Raw genomic sequence first — 27,830 nt, forward strand, 5'->3', positions numbered from 1 at the left:
GCTCTTGTACTAATGCTACAGTGGATGTGGAACTGTGGTTTCATTGCTTTGATATTATGAGATCATTCATTTTGGGCAGCTGTCTAGACAGATTTGTTAGAGCATATGGTTGCTCTATATTTGGTTTTGGTGTGTGTGTGTGTGTGTGTGTGTGTGAGTGAGTGTATATACACACACATATATATATATATATATGTATGTGTTTGTGTGTGTGTGTGTGTGCGTGTCTATGTGTGTATGTTGTATGCATATAGTGTTCATGTAGCTGTGGGTATATTTACCTGTAGGCTAGAGGAAGATGTCTGCTGTTCTAATACTCTCAGCCTTATTCCATACTAGCGATCCCTGAAATTTAAGCTCTCTACAATGTTGGAGTTATAGATGTGTGTGACTACCTTTCCTGTTTACTTATCTGCTGGGGATCTGAACTCAGGTCTCATGATTGTATAGTCATCATTATTAGACAGTAGGGCTAACTTCTCATTCTTGGTTGTTTTAATTTTAATTGTTTGAGGAACCTTTGTAATATTTTCCATAAAGGCATTTCCATTATGCTTCTGTCAGTAGTACAGAAGAATTTAAAGGTGTATTTTTAGCCATGCATAGAGGCACATGCCTTTAATCTCAACTTGGGAGATAGAGGCAGGTAGATCTCTGAGAGTTTGAGGCCAGAGTGAGCTACACAGAGAGATCCTGAACAGTCAGGGCTACATAAAGAGTCCCTGTTTCAAAAAAGATAAGTATTTATGTATGTGTATGCACATGGGTGTGCACACACAAATGAGTTTGAATGCCTGCAAAGGCCAGAAAAGAGAATTAAATCTCCTGGAGCTGGATTTGCAGAAGGTTTTGAGCTGCCTGCCAAATGTGGGTCTTAGAATTGAATTCTGGTCCTCTGCAAGAATAGCAAGTACTTCTAACCACCTCTAGCCTATAGAAGGATTTTACTATTTCCTCATCCCACTAACACTTAGTTTATTATTTATTAATTTGTGGTATATACATGTGAACATGTTTATATGTGTGCCATGCCTCATGTGCAGGTGTGGATGCCAGAAGCAGGGTACAGTATCTTCTGACTTGTCTTCATAGGCCTGGGAGGTGGCGTATCTCTCTGCCTGCTATGCTGGAATTATAGATACTGAATTGACTTTATCAATTTCTATGCTCCCCCCACATCATGCATAACAATAGTTGCTCTTCATTCTTGTTGATAGGCTGGTTACTATGTAATCTTGTACTTATTATATTTCACTATTAATATGACTAAGAATGTAGAAAAGTATTTTTCTCCATATATATTTTCATACTTTGTATCATAAAAATGTCATAAAGGCCTTCTGTGCAAATCCATATTTTTTTCTGTTATTTTCCTTCAGCCTGAAACCCTTCCAGTGGTGGTTTAGATTTGTGTTGTGTGACTCCCGGGCGATGGTTGTTTTTCACCCTGCTCTTGCATGATGTCATTTCATTGTCTCTGGCACTCACTGCTTCTCATGAGAAGTTGGTATTTCCTTGAATCATTTTCCTTTTATGAAAAACTTTTTTCTGCCTGAAGTAACATTTTCTACTTTGCATTTTGATTGTCATAGGCATGGGTATGGTTGGTTTATGATTCTGCACAGAGATTACTGAGCTTGCTGGGTTTGTAAGTTGATCTTTTTCATTAATTTGGAGAAAAGCCTACCAGCTGCTCCCCCAACTCTCCAACTGATCCCTTTTGTGCATTTTAGACCTGTTGGTATTACCTAACTTAAATTTCTGCATTTCTCTTTTAATTTTATTTATGTCTAGTTTCACTTACCACTGTTTTTTTTTTTTTTTTTTTGCTCTTCTACTCATTATTAAGCCTTTCCAGTGCAGATTTCTTTCCAATAATGTGTCATTATATTCCTGAATTTCATTTTAGATAATTCTTCTTGCAAAAAAAATGTGTTCATTTATTGTCACGATTTTTCCCTAAAAGTGTTTGAACAATTACAATAGCTGCTTTAAAATCCTTTTCTGTTTAGGCAGATAATGTTGTGGGTTACTCCTTTCCACGACTCATATTGCATTCTCATTTTTCTATATAGCTAGCAAGTTTTTTCATACAATTTTAAAAGTGTAGTGAAAAGTTGTTGAAATTTTTACTTTTGTCAATTTCTGTAGTTCTGTTTATGGCTCTGTAAAGTAGTTTCCTTTATTGGTTGGCTGTCTTAAGACTGAACCTTATGCTTTATTAGAACAGTTCTGTGACAGCCCAAATTATGTCCCAAGCCCTTAGCATCTCTGTGGTTCCCAGTAACTGAAATCTGTGCTAGGCCAACTTACTATTTCCGCTCATGCTTTCCTTTGGGTTCCTTTGTATGTTCTCCATACTTAATTCTTCAGAGATTAGCCAATTTGGGGAAGAGATAAAGTAAGTTTTTGGACCTTCTGTTTAATTTGTACTTTTTATTGACCTCAATTGTTAGCCATATTATATTCTCCAATTCTCTTCTCCTTTTCTGTAAACCAGTGGAATACAAAAAATTAATGTCCTTGGAGGACAAACCTATAGATAAATTAGGATCTTATCCAATGACTGACTTTGTTTTTTGTTTTCTTTTGGCCTCTTCCCCCCACTCCACCCCCATTTATAAGATCTCTTCCAGTTTCTAGTATTTTTTTGTTATTATTTTTGGCCTGATTATTCATAATATTTATTGTCAAAGAAATTGCTCTAATATTTGAGTGCTGTCATAGCATATCAATATATAATATTGAGTGCTAAAAGTAGAACCTTGGTTCTTTTTTTTAAAAATAGTACTTTGATGACCTCTTGCTATTCAGTTTTTTGTGTGTGTGTGTGTGTGTCTGTCTGTCTTGTCTGTCTGTCTGTGTGATGCCTTTAACTATACCAGTTCTCCTTTGCTCTGATTTAATTTATGCCTCCATATATCTTTTTAATAGGTCTCTAAGTTTCATGGATTTGCAGATTGACTTCTGAAATCAGTAAATAAGATGATGCTAAATAAGCTGATTCCTATGCATTCTTGTTATACTTCATTAGATGGAGACTGCAAAGGAACTCTGAGGAAGGGTCACCTCTTGTGTTACTTGTTTTTATGTTTCAGATGATGGTATGGTTTTTAAAAAATTATAAGAACATATATCATGATTTACCTTTTTAAGTTTTCGAATATACAGCACAGTAATACATTTACCACTCTTAATTGGTGGCATGAACCTGGGAGAGGAGGGCCTAAAAATGAGGTGGATTAAATAAAGTCTTATGCAGTAAGCAACTTTGTTCAGAGCATCTAACAGTTTATACTCCGAAGGTTAAGATGAGTCACATGAATAAAGTTTATAACCACAAGTACAAGCCACATATGGCAAAAACATGTTTTTCCATAGAGATATATGAGTAACAACAGCTGAAGTATTCTTAATCCTGTCCTTTATACCTAGGAGGAGCACAAAGACACATTCTAAGAACAGTTCTGTTTTGAAGAAACTCAGGTCACAAGACTTGTTTTCTTGCTCACAAGCACTTAGAATTCTCACACAATCCATTCTTGGACTATGTTATGACAGTAGTGTACTGTCTAGAATTTCATTTAGCATAAAGATTCCCCTTTCTCATTTATCCTAGACCTTATTAGCTTCTACTTTGTGCTTCTGTGAGTTTGACTCTTTCAGACACTTTCCTATTTGTTGTGTTTTGGTGGTGGACTTATTTTTAGTACCATCATGTCCTCTTGGTTTTTCAGTATTGTCTCCTGTGACAAAATTCCTTCTTTGCCAATAGTCTAGGTCCAATAAATCCCCCATATATATTAGAGTTTTTGATTTGTCTACCTATTTACTAATAGGTAGATCTCCGCCTGCCCCACACCAGTGCAGGAATTGTACCCAGAATGTGCTCATCAAATGCTGTACACCAAACTACATCTCTATTTTGATTTATATTTTGTCTATTGTAATAACTGCAGTGAACTTGAGAAAGCATCTATTTTTTGATGTCACAATTTAGTTCTTACAAAGAGTCAAATGTTAAGATGTTTTTTGTTTTTAAAAAACAAAATTTATTTATTACTTAAATTATTTAAGTATTTAACAAAAATATTTATTACTTAAATTATTAATTATTATTAATTTAGTCAATTCAAGGTGTGTCTGACTATATGTGTGTGGTACATGTGAGTAGAATTTCTGCAGGGGCTAGGGTGGGTCAGAGACACTGAGTCCCCTGGAGATGAAGTTACAGGTGCTTGTGAGTTCCTCATGTGGATGTTGGGGATTGAAATTGGGTTCTTAGGAAAAGCAAGTACATGCTATTAATGACGAGCCATCTCTGTAGCCTGGCTTTATACTGTTTGAGGAGTATAAGTTTTCAGCCTCGTATAGAGTAAATTTTTTATGAATTTTGACTTGAAATTTGCCTGTGAGGTTGCAGTCTACTTTTTTTTTTTTTTTAAAGCAAATACCCCATTTTTCAATTATTGAGATCATTGTTTACATTTCTGTTCTTTCTCTGGATGGTTTCTCATTTTCTTTAATTGCTTTTCTTTCTTTTTGGGTACCAATTTCTGAATTCAGTTGTACATGTTTAGACTTGTTTGTATCACACATCTATTCTCTTCTAGAAAATACTCCCTACACAATCTCTGGCAGGAATGCAAGTTATTGCTACTATTGGGTGGGATGTGACATGCGTATATAGTCTGTTTGATTTGTAGTGTTGTTTACATTGAAAAGCTTTCATAGCATTAATTTTTTGGCCATTTTACAAGTCTTAGGGTTTGGTTAGGAAGGCACCTTGTATACATGCAACTGAAAAAGTCTTAGGAAAATAGTTTTAGAATTCATTGATAGAATTTCAGTTGTTTCATTTAAAAATATTAATTAATGATATTGAGACAAGGTTTCACTATGTATCTGGAGCCAGATACATATAACAGGCTGGCCTTGAAGTCATAAAAATATGATTTTTTTAATTTATTTTATAAAAAATTTACCTACCCTGTAAAGGATTTTTGTACCTTTTCCTAGATAGCTATATAATCCTTTCTTTTATCACCTGGCTTGTTGATTTTTAGAATTAGACTATTTATTATGTCTCTTACTAGCCCATGTCTTCATATTGCATTTAATGAGGAGTATTATTCCTTAATGCATTTTTTCATTGATGGTCTTCTGGATTGTTTCCAGTTTTAGCTGTTCTTTATATTTCTTCATGAAGAAGACTCCTACAGGGCATATTTTTGCCTTTTTATGTTTTGAAGGCATATTATATTTAGGATATAAAAATACCTTTTAAGAAAGTGCCAGTTTCAGAATGTATCGGTTTATGCCCCCACAGGCAATAGTTAGGATTTGAGTTGCAGATCATAGTTTTGTCATAAATTATGCTAATATAAGTGGATTTATCAGAGTGTCCTTGGCGTGTTTAACTTTGTTCTGGTCTGCTCCCCAGTTGTATCTTTACTGCCTAGTAGATTCATGGTATCACCAGAGCTGGAGATGATGAATGTACATGGATAAGTAGAAAGCTAAGCAGCAGTGTTGTTCTGTATGTGATAATGTTTCTGGTAAGCCAATTTATGTATTCAGCTTTGTAAACACAGAATAAAAACGGAGTAAATTCTTACATTTGGAGACATTTTAGATGGCCTTTTGCTTGAAAAATGTCTAATTTCTCTAATGTGATATAGATTTGTAAATGTGGCACTTGTAAGAAACTGTTAAGTTAGAAGAATGGGAAGGAATGGAGAATGTGTCTGGGAGGAGTTAGGGTAGTAGTTGGTGAATACCGCACAATTCATTAGGTAACTCAAAGAATTAGTAAAAGTTTTAGACTAAAAAGAATAAAGTATGAGGTTAAAAGAATAAGGTAATGTTATCTAGTGTGCTTTGTGAATCATACATTTTAAGCACGTTGTACAGAAGAACATCGAATCTGTGGAAGAAGTAAAAGTGCTGATAAATAATAATGGCTATGGAGATCGTCATGGCAATACCAGTGTGAATGACGGTGGTTTATGGTTACTGTTGAGTGCATTCCAATACACCAGAATGTTACTCCTTGATTGCATTTTCTGTGTGATTGTGCCATAGTAAGAAATTAATATTGTTTTTAGTATTAAACATAGAAGAAGAAAGGCAGTTACACTGGCTTTTCAGATTTTTTTAACACATGAGGGGAAAATCTAGCATTTTTTCACAACAAACATTTGTGGAATAGATTAGAATAAACATTTCAAGTTGAAGAATTTTACTGTCCTGGCAGTGAAACCTTTGAAAATGTGACTTCTGAATTTGGGAGGAATATGTGTGTGAAGTGTTTTAGCAAGATTGTATTGGCAGGACTTCCTAAGCAGGTGATGTATTATAAACTACTGCTTCGGGAGAGAAAAAGAGACTCAGGAACATGGGTCTAAATAGACACATATGAAAGCCTGGAAGAGACAGTGACTAAGGAACCAACACTCATTGTGGAGGGAACAGAGAAGCAAGGGGGAGAATCAAAGGTAATGCCAGTTCCCAAGGCTCTCTAACCTGGACTATTACAGTTTAATCATGGGGGGCTGTCATCTAGTGGTTTAGGAGGAAGAGGTGTAAAACATAAAGGGTTTGGCTGACATACAATGGCTTTGGGGTGATAGTGAGATACTCAAGAACACTTTCAGTAGGAATGTGGAGATTGTGGTTCCAGAGTGTAACACTGGGTTTAAGATTCCTGGAGTGTGGGGCTGGCAAAATGGCTCAGAGGGGAAAAGAGTTTGCTGCTAATACTGATGACCGAAATTACATCCCCACAATGGGGATGTAAATTACATTCCCATGTTGTAGAAGGAGAGAACCAGATTCTGCGAGTTGTCCTCTGACCTCTACAAGTGTGCAATGACATGCACACAGATAAATAACCCAGAAGACTTGGGAGGAGGAGGAGGAGGAGGAGGAGGAGGAGGAGGAGGAGGAGGAGGAGGAGGAGGAGGAGGAGGAGGAGGAAGAAGTGGCAGCAGAAGAAACTGGGTGGGCAAAATACGGCCCATTGCTAATGGTTTTGCTTTTGTAAATTAAAATTTTGTAGACTTACTTCTTTGCTGTCATTGCTTGGGTTGCTTTTGTGCTATGGTAATGGATTGAGTGGTTGGAATAGAGAATAGTTAGTTGATACCCAGTCATCTAAAATATGTACTAGTAGGCTTTCATAGCAAAACTTTGTTGAAATCTGTTACTAAGAAATGAAGAAGAGGTTAGCTTATTTGGGAAGTGGTGGCATACTACCTTTAATCCCAGTCATTGGGAGAAAGAGGCAGGTGGATCTCTCTGAATTCAAGGACAGCACAAAAAACCCTGTCTACACACAAAACGAACAAACAAACAAAACCTGTCTTTGAATAAACAACAGCAAAAAGAAAACAAACAAAAAACCCAGAGGTTAGCTTGTATCTTTGATGACTATGTAGAATTCAGTGGTTTTTGTGTGTTTGTCTGTGAGCAACTATTTATGGACAGATTGTTCTGTATCTAACACTTGGTTTTGTGCTGTCTAGGAGAGGGACTAGGTGCCAAGAGATTAATAGGTAAATGGACCACAATGAAAGTGATGACTATAAGCTTTTCTTTTGTGTGCACAGAATGGAATGAGCAGGAGTTTGAGGGATAGAGGGAGAGAATTTTCAGTACAGAGAAAATATGGAAAAGATTTTATGGCACTATTCTAGAGAGGCAGTGTGATGCCATTACAGGAATTAATGGTCTAAGACTTGAATGCAGGGAGTGCATGGGCCTCATTACAGGAAATGAATAGAATTGTTTGTGGAATTGAGTTAAGAATAGTAATTGCTCACACAGCTGTTTTTAAATAGCAAATGTGTTAGGTAATCAGCAAAAATTCACGAAGATGTACTTGATAGTTATGTAGAAACCGCTGTGTTCCTACAGACTTATGATCCTGATGGGAGCCATAAAAACAGGAAAACTAGTTAAAAACCTGTGCATGCAGTTTTCACATTGGTGTAATATTGTATTTTTTATTAAAATGTAAGTGTAGTTGTTGTTTTTTTCTAACTACTGAATCTAAATGTAATTATTTTGTTCAAAAAGAGTAGAGGTATGAATTTGATGGGTGCGCAGAGCATTGAGGTGTGAACTTGCTGAAAGGAATGTCTGCTTTCCTTCCTATGCAGAAGTGAAGTGTTGGATTGTATTGATTTCTGCTTGTTTCATTTTAGTATTCAGTTTTATTTTATTAGTATGCTCTGCCTCTGTTCATTTCCCTCTTTTGTACCTTCCCAAGATGTTGAAATACACCATTAACTTCTCAAAGACAATTTAGTTAATCCAGTATCACTCTAAGTAAATTGCAGCTGTCTTTCAACCTTGTAAGTCTGTTTACCTTGCGGGGTCTATTTGCTGCTTTCTCTCATGCTGAAGTTGCTCTGGTATCACTTCGAAATACATCCATTGCAGTTTCTAGAAAGGTGGTTACTATGTTTCAGATAGTTGCATGCTTTGCAGACATTAAAAAGAGAATGTTTCCTTGTTGGTGCGCTCCCTTTTTTTCCTTTGGATCCAAATTGTCTTCTGATTACATTTTTCTTCATCCCAAAGAACTACTTTTAGTATATTTTTGTATCAGATGTTTGAAATGAATTTTTAATTTTCTTTCATGTGCAAATGTCATTATTATCTTTAGTCTTGAAGGATATTTTGGTCAAATGTATAGTTCTGGATAATTGTGGGCACTTTAAAGATGTTTATCCATGCCATAATCCAGTTTCTGAAGGCAAACATAGTGATTTGAATTTTTCCTTTCTAGGTGATATATTTCTCTCTGGCTATTTCTGAAATTTAAAATTTTTGACAGCTTGATTTTGATGTGGGTAGATAGGACTTTCTTGGCATTTTTACTGTTGGCATTCACCACAGTCTTTATTTGGTAGGTTTAAACCTTACACATCTGTGAATTTTCTTTTGGACATTGTTTCTTCAGATGCATTTTCCTGCTCTGTTCTCTTTGCTGTCTCATTATAACCAGGTTACACTTCTTTGTCTCTTGCGTTATTAGTCTTCTGAGATCTTAAGTTTCTATTAGTTTCTGCTTTTTTTTTCCTGATAATTTTTTTTTATTTTTATTTTCTGTATTCTTTGTTTACATTCCAAATGATTTCCCCTTTTCCGGATTCCCCCTCCCCATATGTCCCATAAACCTTCTCTCCATCCATTCTCCAATCACCTCCCTCCTTTTTTTCTCTGTCCTTATATTCCCCTCCAATGCTAGATCAATCCTTTCCAGGATCAGGACCCCCTCCATACTTCTTCACGGGAATCATTTGTTATGCGATTTGTGCCTTGGGTATTCAGGGCTTCTGGGCTAATTAATATTCACTTATCAGAGATTACATTCCATGTGTATTCTTTTGTGATTGGGTGACCTCGCTTAGGATGATATTTTCCGGATCAAACCATTTGCCTAAAAATTTTGTGAATTCATTGTTTCTAATTGCTGAGTAGTATTCCATTGTGTAAATATACCACATATTCTGTATCCATTCCTCCTTTGAGGGGCATCTGGGTTCTTTCCAGCTTCTGGCTATTATAAATAGGGCTGCTATGAATATAATGGAGCATGTGTCTTTATTGCATGCCAGGGAATCCTTTGGGTATATGCCCAGGAGAGGTATAGCGGAGTCCTCTGGAAGTGCCATGTTCAGTTTTCTGAGGAACCTCCAGACTGATTTCCAAAGTGGTTGTACCATCTTACAGCCCCACCAGCAGTAGAGGAGTGTGCCTCTTTCTCCACATCCTCGCCAACACCTGCTGTCTCCTAAGTTTTTTACCTTAGCCATTCTGACTAGTGTAAGGTGAAATCTCAGGGTTGTTTTGATTTGCATTTCCCTAATGACTAATGATGTTGAGCACTTCTTAAGGTGCCTCTCGGCCATCCGAATTTCTTCAGGTGAAAATTCTTTTTTTTTTATTCGATATATTTTTTATTTACATTTCAAATGATTTCCCCTTTTCTAGCCCCCCACTCCCCGAAAGTCCCGTAAGCCCCCTTCTCTTCCCCTGTCCTCCCACCCACCCCTTCCACTTCCCCGTTCTGGTTTTGCCGAATACTGCTTCACTGAGTCTTTCCAGAACCAGGGGCCACTCCTCCTTTCTTCTTGTACCTCATTTGATGTGTGGATTATGTTTTGGGTATTCCATTTTTCTAGGTTAATATCCACTTATTAGTGAGTGCATACCATGATTCACCTTTTGAGTCTGGGTTACCTTACTTAGTATGATGTTCTCTAGCTCCATCCATTTGCCTAAGAATTTCATGAATTCATTGTTTCTAATGGCTGAATAGTACTCCATTGTGTAGATATACCACATTTTTTGCATCCACTCTTCTGTTGAGGGATACCTGGGTTCTTTCCAGCATCTGGCAATTATAAATAGGGCTGCTATGAACATAGTAGAGCAAGTATCCTTATTACATGGTGGGGAATCCAGCGGTGAGAATTCTTTGTTTAGACCTGTGCCCCAATTTTTAATAGGGTTATTTGGTTCCCTGGTAGTTTCTGCTTTGAATGTTTCTATTTATCTATTATAAACACCAATTACACTTTTCCCTTCATCTCTATTCTGTCTTCCATTCCTCCAAGAAGTTTTATTTCACACATTCAATTTGGCATTTTAGAAAATGTTTTCTCTTTTTCCATTCTATTTCCAGTCCCCTGTCCATTGTCTGGTCTTTACTCATTGAGCACATTTACAACATTTATAACTTCAGGCTGTGAGAATCCACACATAGTAGTCCTCTGGGCTTGAATAGTGGGTTGTATTTTTACTCTTTAGGACTTGGTTTTATTATGAATATTGATTTTGGAATTTTGTTTTTTTCATGTTCCTCCAATGTTTTTGTTTTAGTAAAACTTTTTTTTGGGGGGGGGGGTTAGTGATTAGAATCAAAATTCTCTATTTCTTTGACTGATTGTCACTCATGTCTCATTTAATTATTTGGCCTCTGCTGTTGACCAGTTTGTGTGCCCTAGCTTTTAAGATAATAAAGTCGGATTTTGATTAACAATCCAATACACAGTTTTCTGAGGAACCAATACAATCCAATACAATCTTTTGTACTTAAAACAGAAAACCCAACGTTTTATACCTGATATCACTTTTCCTGTGAGACAGCCTATCTTACTTTCCCTTAAGTTCCCTTGTGATAACATTTGTCCTGCTTTCTCCCTTAATTTCATTAATGTGTAGCATAGTAGGAATTATAATGTTTTTTGAAATAGTTTTTATTAGATATATTTTTATTTACATTTAAAATTTCCACTTCCCTGGTCCCCCCCACCCCCTGGGAAAATTCCCTAATCCATCCCTGCTCTCCCTGCTCACCAATCCACCCACTCCTGCTTCCCTGTCCTGGCATTCCCCTATACTGAGGCATCAAGCCTTCTCAGGACCAAGAGCCTCTCCTCCCTTTGTCCAACAGGCCATCCTCTGCTGCCTGTGTGTCTGGAGCCATGGGTAACTCCATGTGTACTCTTTGGTTGATGGTTTAGTCCCTGGGATCTCTGGGGGTACTGGGTGGTTCATATTGTTATTCTTCTATAGCGTTGCAAAACCCTTCAGCTTCTTGGGTCGTTTGTGTAGCTCCTCCATTGGGGACCCTGTGCTCAGTTCAATGGTTGGCTGAGAGTGACCCCCTCTGTATTTGTCATGCACTGGCAGAACCTCCCAGTGACAGCTGTATCAGGCTCCTGTTGGAGCACTTGTTGGCATCCATAGTAGTGTCTGGGTTTTATAACTGTATATGAGATGGATCCCTAGGTGGGGCAGTCTCTAGATGATCTTTCCCTCAGTCTCTGCTCCACACTGTCTTTGTATCTTCTCCTGTACATATTTTGTTCCCCCTTCTCAGAAGGACCAGAGTATCCATATTTTGTTTTAACTTTTTTTTTGATATATTTTTTATTTACATTTCAAATGATTTCTCCTTTTCTGGCTCCCCACTTCCTGAAAGTCCCATAAACCCTCTTCCCTCCCCCTGCTCCCCCATCCACCCCTTCCTACTTCCCTGTTCTGGTATTACCCTATACAGCTGTACTCAGCCTTTCCAGAACCAGGGACTACTCCTCTGTTCTTCTTGGACATCATTTGATATGTGGATTATGTCTTGGGTATTCCAAGTTTCTAGGCTAATATCCACTTATCAGTGAGTGCATACCATGACTGATCTTTTGAGACTGGGTTACCTCACTTAGTATGATGCTCTCCAGCTCCATCCATTTGTCTAAGAATTTCATGACTTCATTATTTCTAATGGCTGAATAGTACTCCATTGTGTATATATACCACATTTTTTTGTATCCATTCCTCTGTTGAGAGACACTTGGGTTCTTTCCAGCTTCTGTATATTATAAATAGGGCTGCTATGAACATAGTGGAACATGTATCCTTATTACATGCTGGGGAATCCTCCGGGTATATGCCCAGGAGTGGTATAGCAGGGTCCTCTGGAAGTGACATGCCCAGTTTTCTGAGGAACCACCATACTGATTTCCAGAGTGGTTGTGCCAATTTGCATTCCCACCAGCAGTGGAGGCGTGTTCCTCTTTCTTCACATCCTTGCCAACACCTCCAGTCTCCTGAGTTTTTAGTCTTAGCCATTCTGAGTGGTGTAAGGTGAAATCTCAGGGTTGTTTTGATTTGCATTTCCCTAATGACTAATGGTGTTGAGCATTTTTTAAGATGTTCTAACTTCTTATTAAGCTTCATTTGATCTGTGAATTGTGTCTTGGATATTCTAAGCTTTTGGGCTAATATCCACTTATCAGTGAGTGCATACCATGTGTGTTCTTTTGTGATTGGGTTACCTCACTCAGGATGATGTTTTCCAGTTCCATCCATTTGCCTACAAATTTCATGAATTCATTGCTTTTAATAGCTGAGTAGTATTCCATTGTGTAAATGAACCACATTTTCTGTATCCAGTCCTCTGTTGAGGGACATCTGGGTTCTTTCCAGCTTCTGGCTATTATAAATAAGGCTGCTATGAACATAGTGGAACATGCGTCCTTATTACATGCTGGCGAATCCTCTGGTTATATTCCCAGGATGGTATAGCAGGGTTCTCCGTAGTATTATGTGCAATTTTCTGAGGAACCTCCAAAGTGATTTCCAGAGTGGTTGTACCAGGGTTATTTGGTTCTCTGGAGTCTAACATCTTTATTTCTTTGTATATATTGGATATTAGAGCTCTATCAGATGTAGGTTTGGTAAAGATCTTTTCCCAATTTGTTGGTTGCCGTTTTGTCCTATTGACAATGTCCTTTGCCTTACGTAAAGTTAGCCTTCCTATATTCAAATGATAAACAAGCTAAGAAAGAAATTAGGGAAATGACACTCTTCACAATAGTTACAAACAATATAAAGTATCTTGGTGTGACTCTAACCAAACAAGTGAAAGATCTGTATGACAAGAACTTCAAGTTTCTGAAGAAAGAAATTGAAGAAGACTTCAGAAGATGAAACGATCTCCAATGCTTGTGGATTGGCAGGATTAATATAGTAAAAATGGCCATCTTGCCAAAAGCAATCCACAGATTCAGTGCAATCTACATCAAAATTCCATCTCAATTCTTCATAAAGTTAGAAAGAGCAATTCTCAAATTCATCTGGAATAACAAAAAACCCAGGATAGCAAAAACTATTCTCAATAGCAAAAGAACTTCTGGGGAATCATCACCCCTGACCTCAAGCTGTACCAGAGAGCAATAGTTATTTAAAAAAAAAACCAAAAAACTGCATGGTATCGATACAGTGACAGGCAGGTAGATCAATTGGAATAGAATTGAAGACCCAGAAATGAATCCTCGCACCTATGGTCACTTGATTTTTGACAAAGGACCTAAAACCATCCAGTGGAAAAAAGATAGTCTTTTTAACAAATGTTGCTGGTTCAATTGGCGGTTAGCATGCAGAAGAATGCAAATCGATCCATTCTTCTCTCCCTGTACAAAGCTCAAGTCCAAGTGGATCAAGGACCTCCACATAAAACAAGACACACTGAAACTAATGGAAAAGAAAGGGGGGAAGACCTTTGAGGACATGGCCACAGGGGAAAATTTCCTGAACAGAACACTAATAGCTTATGCTCTAAGGAATTATATTATAATTGATCCTGTATTCCAGTGCATTCCTGAGAAAATATATTGATAGATTTATATCATGGTTATGCACTATCTGAAAAGTACTAAGAACAATTGTTTGTAGATTTTCAGGTATCTGTTAATTTAGAATTGATTGCAACCTTTGAGTCTTATATAAAGTACCATTTCTTCACAAGTAAAAGTGAAGAAACTGAAGTAGACATTATAGTGTTGGTTATTTGACACAGTTATCTCCAGTCAGATTTTTCTTACAAATCATTTATTCTGTCTTCTGATAGCAGGTAGAAGTCCTATAAAGTATGCTATTTTTTGTTTCTTTACAGTGGTACTGGGTTTGCCTTTCCAGTACCTGGAAAACTTGACTTACTATTAGACTTACTATTAGAATAAAGGACTTCTTTCAGGGTTAGAATTGACTCTGTGGGCAGGAAGTGCACAGTCTCCTGACTCATCCTAACTTGACAGGTGTTTGCTTGCTTTGCCTTTGGCAAACACTGGTCATGCATAAGCACATGTCCATGTTGAATTGCTGTTCTGACTGCCTTTGCTATAGTTGTCCGTTCTTTGTATTTTCTTCTTCTCTTCCTTGTTTTTGAGCTTTTGAGACTCTCCAAAGCCTGAAATATATCCCACGTTCTGTATTCACTTTTCCACTTACCTTAATATTAATTCATGATGTCAGTTTTTAGTAGTAGGTCTCCTAAGCGGCAGATAAGGAGAGAAGACAGTGGTCTTCATTGCTGGTAGCCTTGCACTGTTCCATCCTTTGCATCTCAGATAGATCTTCCCTGAGCTTCAAACACTGAAACATAGTGTTAATATAACGTTTGTCTACAGTGCATTCTGGGGAGACCAGTTGTTTGACCATAGAACAGTTTCTCCTTTGACTTAGAACATGCTGTTGGTTTTTGTTGTTGGCTAAAACTATACCGAAACTTGGACATTTAAATGCTAGCATCTTAAAGGGGAAGGAATGGAGTGGAAACCTTAGGAACAGTATTTTAGAGAGTATTCTAAATAAAATATTTACAGTGGAGGCAATGAGACCAGTGAGCGAACTGTATCCAGTTTTTCATGAAAGAGATGCCTGCCACACATTGAATGCGGCCACAAGTTTTCCTGGTCTTTTAAGAATCTTATACAATTGATTTTCACTAAGCTTGGTTTATTCCTTCTCCAAGCTCCCAGCCTTGCAGGAAGGTGCTTGACCATACTATAATTTCATATGTGTTTTTGTCTGTTTTGTTTCTGTTGAGATAGAGTCTTTGTAGCTGTGGCTCACCTGGAACTCAACATGTAGATCAAGCTAGGCACAATGTCAAAAAAACCACCTCTGACTCCCAAGTGCTGGGATTAGGGACAAGCCTTCTATACTCAGCTGAGATTGTTCTTTTTTTTTTTTTTAATTTATATAAATGTATTTTTTATTTATTTTTTAATTGAGTCTCTTCTTCATTTACATTGCCAATGGTAAAACATTTCCCAATTTTCCCCCTCCCCAAATGTTTCCTACCCCTCCTCCCTCCCCCTGCCTCCATTTCCCTTGTTGGGGCCTCTATTGAGTCTTATTAAATGTTTTTACAAGGAAAAAAACGGCAGCTGCTTTAATTAAATCCAAACTATTGTTTTTAGAAACAAGGCCTTAGGTTTGTTTGATTCTTACTGTGAACTATTAGATGTTTCCAGTAGTCTCAGTCATTTGAGCACTTACTTGGTTCCTAGCAGTTCTGCTGTTTTTTGGAGGACATATGTCACCACAGGGGTGGGATTTGAGAGTGTAAAGATTTCCATTTGGTCTGTCAGCTTCCTTCTTAGGGTTCAAGATGTGAGTTCACATTGAAATTCCAGCCTGCATGCCTAGTGTTCCACCATCTTGTACTCAGATCTCCCTGGAACCCTAAGCTCAACCAAACCGTTCTTTCTTTAAGTTTCATTGGTCATAATGTTTTATCACAGCAATAGAAAAGTAACAATATACTTATGAGATAATTAATAAAAAATAGCATGCCAGGCACGAGGTACATGCCTGAAATTCCAGCATTTGGGAGGCTGAGCTACATAGCAAACACACACACACACACACACACACACCCTCACACCCTCCAAAAACCCAAATCATATGCCCTTTTTTTTTTTTTTTTTTTTTTTTTTTTTGAGACAGGTTTTCTCTGTGTAGCCCTGGCTGTCCTGGAACTCACTTTGTAGACCAGGCTAGCCTCGAACTCAGAAATCCACCTGCCTCTGCCTCCCAAGTGGTGGGATTAAAGGCATGTGTCACCACCGCCTGGCAAATCATATGCTTTTAAGAATGGGGCACATGAAATAAACATTTACAGCCTATTTTATGTAATTGATTCCATTCAGAAAACTAGGATAAACTGAGCACGCACGTGTACACACACACACACACACACACACACACACACACACACAGTTTAAAAAAAAGAAAGGAAATCTTCAGTGTTAATATGAGTTTACTTATTTTTACACTTTTAATTCTGAAAAGAAATATAATTTTGTTTTTGAAAGTCAAATAGTCAAAGTACTTCAAATTTTTAATACTTGTTTAGTGTTCTCATAACTGTCATTTAAATCTATGGATCACAGAATTACTTGAAAGTTATTGATTTGCTATATAAGTACTAAAAATGGGAAGGAAAGAAAATAAATGGGAATTTTTTTTTTAGGTGTTTCAAAACAGTTGCTTTCCCTCATTCTATTGTGATACTTTATATTTTCCTTTGTATTTTCTTGTTTTCTACATTTTTATCAGTTTGTATAATATCCTTATAAAGTTTATCTTCAGGTGTTGTTTTGTTTTTGTTGTGGATAAAGCTTTAAAGGTTCTATTATTGCTGTCATACATTTGTATTTGTACAGCCATTGTCTTGAGCAGAAAGGGGTCATTGATACAAAGTGATTACTTTTGTCAGTGCCAGCCACGACATTTAGTCAATCTGGCTGTGTTGACAATAAACCACAGAGCTGTGAGGTGAAGACCTAGCCAGGCCCATGTCACGCTGTAACAGCCCTTGGGCCCATCCTTGTCTACTATTAGTATTTAACTACATAATAAATTAGCGTTTGTTTAGTTAATATTTGCCTTTTCTTTGTTTTGTAAAAGGTGCTACAAGTCTTTTGATTAAAAATTGAGTATGTGGTTTCCACTGTCTGAGATGATTTCTATAGCTTGCTCCTGTCTTTTTTTAATAGATATAGTCAAAGCATCATATTTATTAATGGTTTGCTATAAAAACATTAAGATAAGTTTTTGTCTTATTTTCATTAGGGTAGAATTCATCATAAGATTCCAATATATAATCATTTGAGAATACTTTGTGTACACAACTTACACAATTACTTGGAGTTTTATGTCATGTTAGTATAGTCTATGGATTAATAGTCTCTGTCTTTGGTTGAATCTCTTGGAAATCCTATTTATTATGCTCATTACAAAGAAAAAGCTTAGAAAGTACCTCTCAGGTAGCTTGTGGTGCTGGAAAGATCTGTGTGCCTTTCCTTACACATTGCATATATGTAGAGTCTTTACTAAATTGTGAATTTTAATAAGATTTTTCTAAGAACAAATAAAGTACTTTATATGTTTTGAACATTATTTCACTTTAAATCGTGCATGGAATATTATCTGTATAGCAATTCCTCTTTGCCTGTGGGGACATATTCCAAACTCCCTGAAGATACCTAAAATTGAAAATTGTACCAACTCCTTCCTCATATATATGTATATACGAATATATATACTTTCTCCTGTATATGCCAAAGATGAACTCAAATTTCTAAAATTTAACAATATTTAACAATAACTAATCTATTCATAGAATAATTATAATACTAGGCTATAAGATTTATTCTTTCTTTTCATTTTCTTTCTTTTCTTTGTTATTGTTGTTTTGTTTGGCAGGGTTTGTCTGTGTAGTCCAGGCTGACCTGCAGTTCAACTCTGTAGACCAGGCTGGCCTCGAATTAGAGATCCTTATGCTTCTGCCTTCTGAGTGCTGGGATTAAAGGTGTGCACCATTATGCCCTGCAGTTTTCTTAAGAAAACTCTTAAGTTAGGCCCCAGGAACCTAGTTGGTAAGGAAGACATTCTGCTGTGGGATCTGGCACCTGACTCATGTTTGTTCAGTTTCCTATTCAGCTGTTTCCTACACAGCCTTGGACTCTCTCAAGTTGCCACAGAAGTCTTGGCATTTTATCTCCTGAGCACTGCATTCTCACCTACATTACAGACGATTTCTAGGAATACTCTGAAAGAGTTTCTAAACTTCTAACAGCTATTTTTTTCCCAAGTACAAAGGAAAGAAAGCCAACACTGATATTTAGTATAGAAAATAACTTAGAAAGAGTTAGGGGAATACATACCATCCCTAGGCATCAAAGATGAAAATCCTGGATTTTTAAATGTAGAAAATGTAGAAATAGCTGGATTGAAATATAAAATGATAAATGACCAATTGAGAGGTTACCAGTTTTTCCTGGGACTAATGGGAAGGTGAAAGTACAGAGCCTGGCATCAGAAAAGAATGGTGGCAACTGATGCTTTGTTCCCCTTTAAGAGTGACCCTTACTTTGCATCTGTATTGTAACAGCTTTGAAGACATAGAGTCTCTAACCACAGGATTACTGCAGTGCACTCTTACATCACTGTGGTTAGATTGGAATAACTAATTTGAGATTCTCTATTTTCTGTTAAGAATATTAACTCTCTAATCTGATAGAAACGCATATATTAAGCTTAATATTACTTGGCTAGCTTTGTTTTTATGGTTGAATACCTGAAATCTTCATATTTTCATATATGGAAAGTTTGTGTGGAAGGGGTAGAAAAATGGAGACACTTATGTAAAAATACATTTGAAAGTCTCCAAAGAAATATTTACGTTCTCAAATGTCATGATATAAAGAGGGTAAGGGTATTATTTAGCAAATAATAGTGAGAGTAACTCTGAAGAAACTACCTTGCTACATGCTACTTAGGCAAGAAGTGTGATAGAGCCAGTTTCACAGTGATTCTCACACCGCCATGAGAACTTCATTCTCTTATGCACTATCTGAACCATCCTAAACTTGTCTTTAGAATTTATATTGTCTACTGTCTTCTTCCTTTAGGTATGGATGAGCGTGGAGGAACAACATCTTGGGGAACAAGTGGTCAACCAAGCCCCTCCTATGATTCATCTAGAGTAAGTTATCTTAAGTCTTGGTTACAACTGTAAAGGTTATTAGGCTGAGTAAATGAGTTTTTTCATAAATGAACTTTTCATAACAAATCAAGATTATCTTATTTTGTGGAAATGTGATAGGATATGCACAGCCTTCATTGCTGATTTAATCTATTGCCCTGCTTTTGAGGTTTATTACAACTCCTATACCTAAAGACATATTCTTGGTGTTATTTAGATCTGGTTTGCCTACCGTGCTTCCCCTCAGATGCTGGAGGAGCTCAGAGTGCCCATCAGATGTTCTGTCTATCAAACTGCTATTTCTTTGTGTGTGACCTGTTTCAAGAGATGGTAGTGACTTTTAAAGCTCCAGCTTTCAGCTTCCTTCTCAAGCTGAGTTCCAGAGGTTCATTTTGGGAACTCAGTAGTCTTATTTCTAGAAACCATGTTAAAATAGATGTAAAATATGGTATTTCTTCTTTAACAAAAGAAAGTATGTAATGTTTACACCAAGGGTAAGGGTGTAAAGATTAGGGCCTTGTCCAGTAAGAAAACTAAGCAAATATTTCTGGTAAAGGTTCAAAATGGGACCAGAGAAAAATGAAAAAAACCATAAACAGACACTTTTTCCCCAGCCATTAGTTCACTGGTAGGGTTATAAAGTGGGATTCTTTTTAAAAGACTGTATGTTATTCATGTTTAAAAGGCTTGACACAATCTACTCTAGATAAGTTTCTTTGGGCTCCTAGTTTAAAGGTGAGAAAGGCTTGGTGGCGTTGACACTGCAAGACTGACTACTGTCAGTGTGGGACTGCTTACTCACTTCTCAACTAGTCAGGAAACAGACTGTAATTCACAATGCCTCCTTCCTTGCTAACTTGCTCACTGAGGCCTTACTTTCTAGAGGTTCTAATTTCTAGAAATTGTGACCAGGTTAGACTACATGTTCAGACACATGAATCTGTCAGGGTCATTTCACATGCAAGCCATATGCTATGTGTAACTGAATGAGTCATTTCTTTCATCTCATAAGAAACCAAGAGAAGGTAGACAAACATCCATAAAGTTTATGAACATTTAACTCTTAAAGCAAAGTATCTTAAAAAGTAAAAAGAAGGGGCTTGCGGGACTTTCGGGGAGTGGGGGGGCTAGAAGAGGGGAAATCATTTGAAATGTAAATAAATTATATCGAATAATAATAAAAAAAAAAGGTGGAATGATAAAAAAAAAAAAAAAAAAAAAAGTAAAAAGAAAAAAGCATGCGGTTGGGGCTTGTATGTAGTTGGGCTGCTTGCTTTTGATATTGTCAAATCAAAGTGCTTCTGAAAACGAGAGGTTTTGCTGTTTACTTAGGCCACACTCTAATTTAAATATGTGGGGAAGGACTATTATTATTTGGAGGAAAACAGATAGACAGATGCTGACTGTCTGTCTCTATTAACATCGTGGAAATCAGTGGCCAAAATAGCTGTCATAATGTGAAGTGCTTTGACTGGATTTAGATTTTACTGTTGATTCCTGGATGTATTTTTATATCTTGGAGATTTTAAACTTGTAGATGTTCAATTTTCTCCCAATTCTGAAGAGTTTTTGATTCTCTGAAAAGTATTTGAGTATGTTTCTTGCTTATGTATTTGAAATTGCAGTTTTCTATAGTAGAAATTTATAATATAGTATATATAAATATTAAAAAAAATTCCCTTCAGAAGCTCATTACTGTCTTAGAGTCCATGCATTAAATGATTCCTTTGTAATTTCTATTTACTTCACTTTCAGGCTTCCTGAGTTTTTCTGCTTGTTAGATGGGATTTTAGGAGAACATATAACAATGTATCTAAAGCACTTATCAGATTGATCATTCTGACATTATATTTGCCTCCAGTGATGACACTCAAAGAAAATCTTGCTATTTTTGCTATTTGATATATATAGGTCACATGAGAAAACTGTCTTCTATTCTGAATGTATTTGTTAACTTATTTATAGTGTAGGTTGTGGTAGAGAAAAGTTGAACTGATTCTGTGGTCAGCCAGCTTCCTGTTTGACCTAGGCACATTCCTAGGTACCCAGCTTACTCCTCTTAAACGTTGTTTCCAGTCACTGCCGCTAAGTTCCTTTTATATGCAACCTTTCCAGCTCTTACTAGATCTGAAAAGTAGCCCTCACAGTGTAGAGGCAGTTAAGTTTCTGGTTATTAGAATTACTCACAGAAACTCACTTAACAAAGAGGTTTTGTGAGGGAGATATTGGAGCAGACATGATACTTAGTGGTAATGTTAGAAGGAACGATAGGCATACATAATGCTCTTAGGCTTGAGGCCTTAGAGCACAGGAGCACTGCTGTTGTGTATGCTCTCGTGACTTCTCTCTTGTCTGTGCATTCTTGATGCATTGTCTGTCTGAGCAAAATAAACACACAAACATGAAAGTACTATGATATGAAAGATCCAGTTTTAAAACTCTATCAAAGTTGAAGCACCAGAGATGAACAAGATTTAAATGTTACATAGTGCAGACCTACAAGAAATACAGGCAACAGGTTTTTTACCTCTTTTTATCCTTTAGTGCAAGGAATATTTTCTCTGTTTGAGATTGTACCAGGTATAAAGGCCAGGAAATTGGATTGTTCAAGTTGACTGCTGTGTTAATGGTTGGTTGAGTTTCAGGTTTTCCCTACTTTTTACTATCGGTGTTATTCTGGACAGGTTTTTTTTTTTTTAATTCACTGTACTTCACTCATTTGAAAAAAGGGATTGGTGTTAGCTATTTGATGAAGTTGTTAAAAGGATTAAATGGAATGGCCAGTGTCTGATATGCACTGTTCTGTGATTGTCTTTAGAATTCATCTTATAGAAGTTTGTGTCTACTTAAACAGAAACAAATGAATGCATTTGCAAGAGATGCTGCCTTATACATCTAATAAATGATGCTCTTTTAGTAATTAATAAACATTTTTCCTTTGGATCTATAACAATTATCAATAACATCAATTTCCCTTCCCTTGCAGTTATGCATTACTTTCTTGGAAAAGCACATCTCTTCCTGTCAAATGACGATTTAAAAGATTTTCTTTCTGCATAAAGCAATGTTTTATGCATGGTAGGCATGCTGTACTTAAATATAATCAAAATTTGGAAAATCTATTGCTTTAGCACAATACAAAAAACAGACCATTAAGGAATGCTGGGAATTGTAGAAAAAAATTCTTCCCTTGGGAAGAGCAATTGGCTCTCCAATACCTGATGGTCATCACTGAAGAAATACATATGAGGAACAAATGAGAGACTTAGCAGGTTGTTTTAGGATTGTATATATGTATTCATAACAATTAATGAAAAAACAGCCATGAATTTGAAAGAGCAAGATGATGCTCATTAAGGGTTTGGAGGGAAGAAAGCAAGGGTAAGAATGATGTAATTATATGATTATATAGAATTTCAAAAAATAAAAAATTTAAGATGAGTAAACAGATTTTTGTTTAAAAAAAAAAAGAACAATGATGAAAACCTGTGAAGCTCATAATAGATGATAGTCTGAGTGATGGGGACAGCTGTTTATGCTTACAGGCTTAGTTTGCTCATAGATAGGTCAGACACTTGTAGACGTATGATAGACCATAGGAAAGTGACTTTTCTTTTTTTTTTTAATTTATTTTTCTTTTTTTTTCTTTTCTTTTTTTTTTCTTTTTTTGTTTTGTCTTTGTTTTTTGGATTTGGTTTTTTCTTTTTTTTTCTTATTTTCTTTCTTTCTTTTTTTTTCCCCAGACATTCTTTTTATTTTAATTTATTTACATTTCTTTTTTTTATTCGATATATTTTTATTTACATTTCAAATGATTTCTCCTTTTCTGGATCCCCACTCCCCAAAAGTCCCATAAGCCCTCTTCCCTCCCCCTGTTCTCCCACCCACCCCTTCCCACTTTCCTGTTCTGGTTTTGCCCTATATAGCTACACTGAGTCTTTCCAGAACAAGGGGCCACTCCTCTGTTCTTCGTGTACCTCATTTGATGTGTGGATTATGTTTTGGGTATTCCAGTTTTCTATGTTAATATCCACTTATTAGTGAGTGCATACCATGATTGATCTTTTGAGACTGGGTTACCTCTCTTAGTATGATGTTCTCCAGCTCCATCCATTTGCCTAAGAATTTCATGAATTCATTGTTTCTAATGGCTGCTGAATAGTACTCCATTGTGTATATATACCACATTTTTTGTATCCATTCTTCTGTTGAGGGATACCTGGGTTCTTTCCAGCATCTGGCTATTATAAACAGGGCTGCTATGAACATAGTGGAACATGTATCCTTATTACATGCTGGGGAATCCTCTGGGTATATGCCCAGGAGTGGTATAGCAGGATCTTCTGGAAGTGAGGTGCCCAGTTTTCTGAGGAACTGCCAGACTGATTTCCAGAGTGGTTGTACCAATTTGCAACCCCACCAGCAGTGGAGGAGTGTTCCTCTTTCTCCACATTGTCGCCAATACCTGCTGTCTACTGAATTTTTAATCTTAGCCATTCTGAGTGGTGTAAGGTAAAATCTCAGGGTTGTTTTGATTTGCATTTCCCTAATGACTAATGAAGTTGAGCATTTTTTAAGATGCTTCTCTGCCATCCGAAGTTCTTCAGGTGCAAATTCTTTGTTTAACTCTGTATCCCATTTTTTAATTTGGTTTTCTGGGGTCTAACTCTTGAGTTCTTTGTATATATTGGATATTAGCCCTCTATCTGATGTAGGGTTGGTGAAGATCTTTTCCCAATTTGTTGGTTGCCAATTTGTCCTTTTGATGGTGTTCTTTGCCTTACAGAAACTTTGTAATTTTATGAGGTCCCATTTGTCAATTCTTGATCTTAGAGCATACACTATTGGGGTTCTGTTCAGGAACTTTCCCCCTGTAGTGATGTCTCAAGGGTCTTCCCCAGTTTCTTTTCTGTTAGCTTCAGAGTGTCTGGCTTTATGTGTAGGTCCTTAATCCATTTGGAGTTGAGCTTAGTACAAGGAGACAAGGATGGATCAATTCGCATTCTTCTGCATGTTGACCTCCAGTTGAACCAGCACCATTTGTTGAAAAGGCTATCTTTTTTCCACTGAATGTTTTCAGCCCCTTTGTCGAGGATCAAGTGGCCATAGGTGTGTGGGTTCATTTCTGGATCTTCAGTCCTATTCCATTGATCCGCCTGCCTGTCACTGTACCAATATCATGCAGTTTTTAACACTATTACTCTGTAGCATTGCTTGAGGTCAGGGATACTGATTCCCCCAGAATTTCTTTTGTTGTTGAGAATAGTTTTAGCTATCCTGGGTTTTTTGTTATACCAGATGAATTTGAGAATTGCTCTTTCTAACTCTATGAAGAATTGAGTTGGGATTTTGATGGGGTATTGCATTGAATCTATATATTGCTTTTGGCAAAATGGCCATTTTAACAATATTCATCCTGCCGATCCATGAGCATGGGAGGTTTTTCCATTTTTTGAGGTCTTTTCCATTTCCTTCTTCAGAGTCTTGAAGTTCTTGTCATACAGATCTTTCACATGTTTGGTGAGAGTCACCCCAAGGTACTTTATACTGTTTGTGGCTATTGTGAAGGGTGTCATTGAGACAGTTTCTCTGTATAGCCGTGGCTGTCCTGGAACTCACTCTGTAGACCAGACTGGCCTCGAACTCATAAATCCACCTGCCTCTGTCTAGATAAAAGTGGGTATTATATCTATGAAATATTTCATTTATTTAAATAGAGAGAATCCTTTATTGTCCTTTGAAAAAGTTTATACAGATTCATTGTCAACAAACAACTAATTTCTATATATCATTAGCTACTATGAGTAGACTAATATTTTTAAAGTTATAAGCATTTTCCATGTAAAATATTGCTGTTGCAGGATATTTCCTATCCATTTACATTGAGGCAGTGAGAGGCCAGTGATTGGAGGGGAGAGAGGAGGAGGAGCCGGGCAGAGAAGGAGGCGCAGATATCCAGATGGCTTCAGACATATTTCTGGTGTTTTGGAGAGGTTAAAAAATTGGGATAAGACTTTATCGTTGTAAGTTGGCATTATGTAATTGGGAGTTTTATATACATCAATATATTTGGGTAACTATTCAAGTTTAACAGTCATGCTTTACTGGATACTTGGAAGGAGTGGTGCAGAGGCCTGGTGGGGTGGAACTCTTTATTAAATATTTACCACTACATATTGCTGTTAAGATGAGTATGTATTTATCATTGCTGCTATTTTTTTTTTAATAAGGAAACTTCATTGACTTGAACTGAGTTTGGGTGCATCTAAATTTCCCCAGGTCCCCCACCCTGTTTTTTTTTTATTGTGTTTTGCAGAACAAAATAGTCATTTTTATTTTGTTCTTTTTATTTCCTCAGTTTTTATCATATCATAGAATTTTTCACAACTGAAAAATGTGTTAGCTGCTATTATTTGCCCTGGTTTTCAGATAAGAAACCTGGTTTGGAGAGTGTGAAAGTATAGCTTGGAAGGAGACCCACTGTTCACATGAGGAAGGGCTGCCCTGTGACTGGTCAGAGACTGCCTCTGGCCTGTGTAGTCCTAACATGTCTGTCACTAAAGGCAAAGTAGAACGTTAAAACAAGTAAGGGGATGTGCGGGTGATGAAAAAGTTTGGGACATGATGCTTCCTAGCCAATGAGGGATGTGGCTCAGTGCTTTCCTAGCTTTCACAGGGCTCTGGTTTTGAAATTTAGCACCACACAAACTGCATGTGCCACCACCTTTGTGAGATTATAGCACTTTGGGAAGAAGATTCAGGAGGATCAGATAGTCAAGGTCAAATTGGCCTACATCTTAAGTTTGAGGCCATTTTGGTTGAAAGATGGGGAGAGGAGGGAAGAGGCAAGAGGGGAAACAGGAGAAAGGAGAGGGGAGGAAGGAGGGAGGAAGACAGAGATCCATCTAGCACAGGAAGTGAGCACAGGTGAGGCAGAGTCATTAGGTGTTCAGTGTCAGCTTGATCTAGCTGGTCAGTGGGGAGTGTCAATTTCTATTTCTGACACAATTTACAATTTGCTTTGTGATACTGAATGAGCTAATTTTCTCAACTTCAAACTTCCCCTCCCCTCCCCTCCTCTCCCCTCCCCACCTCTCCCCTTCCCTCCCTTCTTTCTTTCCCCCTCCTCTCCTTCCCTCCCCTCCCCTCTCTCTCTTCCCCCTCCTCCCCTCCCCTCCCCTCTCTCTTCCGCTCTTCTCCCCTCCCTTCTCCTCTCCCTTCTCCTCTCCTCTCTCTTCCCCCTCCTCCCCTCCCCCTCTCCTCCCCTCTCCTCTCTTTCCCCCCTCCTCCCCCTCCTCTCTCTTCCCCCCTCCTCCCCTCTCCTCCCTTCCCCTCTCATTTCCATCCTCCCCTCCCCTCTCTCTTCCCCTCCTCCCCCTCCCCTCCCTTCCCCTCCCCCTCCCTTCCCCTCCCCTCTTCTCTCTCTTCCCCCCTCCTCTCCTCCCCTCCCCTCCTCTCTTCTCTCTTCCTCCCTCCTCCCCTCCCCTCCCCTCCCCTCTCCTTTCTCTTCCCCTCCTCTCCCCTCTCCTCTCTCTTCCGTCCTCTCCCTCCCTCCCCCCTCCCTCCCTCTCTCTCTCTCTCTCTCTCTCTCTCTCTCTCTCTCTCTCTCTCTTTCTTTCTTTCTTTCTTTCTTTCTTTCTTTCTTTCTTCTTTCTTTCTTTCTTTCTTTCTTTCTTTCTTTCTTTCTTTCTTCTTTTTTCTTTCTTTTCTTCATTGATAGAAATGGAATGGCACTAATAATGGCTACACCATTCTAGCCTGTGCTGATCCTGCAGAGGGATGTGTTGATGGCTTGGGATTTAAAAAAAAAAAAAAGTCCTTTGGCTTTTTGATGTATGTGATGTAGCACAGATTGATCTCAGGGACTTGTTACTTGTCTTTTGGTTATAAGCCTAGCCCTTAATGGCTAAACGATTTCTCCCAAGAGCCCCAAGGGACTTTCCCTCAAGGGATGAGTAGTAGGCATGTTTTGAATTCTGTAGTACTTGCTCTGACCTTTGCTTCCTTATAGCAGTACATTCGTTCACTGGGAGTTGAGTGTACTCACAACTTTAGCAGTGTTCACTTTATAGAATGCTAGTCACAAAGAGTCTGTTGGGTAGAAAGAATATAAACTTATCAAGAGTTTAGAGTTGCTGGTCTTGCAAAGTTTGTGTACAGAGCCATAGACTGTGTAATTTGGATAAAGGGTAGAAGAAAAACAAGTAAAATAAGAATATAGTTTTCACAAACAATGAAAACTAAAACCAATATATAAGGTTATCTGGATGAGGTTGATGTTGTTTTCTCTTGAAGCTTCTGTAGTGTTTCTGCCAGATGAGGCTAAAGGGAACTTTAATTTTGTTTAGTGCTCTCTCCATTCTTAGCTGGCATTCAGTATCTTTTTCATTCATGTAGGAGAGCTTGGCTGAGTGCCACTTAGTAGATTGTGAGATAGATATGGGATAATAGAACCTTGGATATCTTCATGTACTGTCTA

General features: G+C 37.5%; 1 protein-coding gene across 9 annotated transcripts in view; it reads left to right on the forward strand.

Annotated features, from left to right (window-relative positions):
• Tcf12 (transcription factor 12) overlaps nt 1-27,830 on the forward strand; it is a 286,268-nt gene that overhangs the window by 84,169 nt on the left and 174,269 nt on the right. For all 9 annotated transcript variants that reach the window (XM_052187848.1, XM_052187850.1, XM_052187849.1 and 6 more), the window contains one exon: nt 19,278-19,351. In XM_052187848.1, coding sequence (XP_052043808.1) covers nt 19,278-19,351 — 74 coding nt within the window. The remainder of the gene's footprint in view (nt 1-19,277; nt 19,352-27,830) is intronic.

Source organism: Apodemus sylvaticus, chromosome 7 (genome assembly GCF_947179515.1).
Source record: "Apodemus sylvaticus chromosome 7, mApoSyl1.1, whole genome shotgun sequence".
In the NCBI taxonomy this organism is placed as follows: Eukaryota; Metazoa; Chordata; class Mammalia; order Rodentia; family Muridae; genus Apodemus; species Apodemus sylvaticus.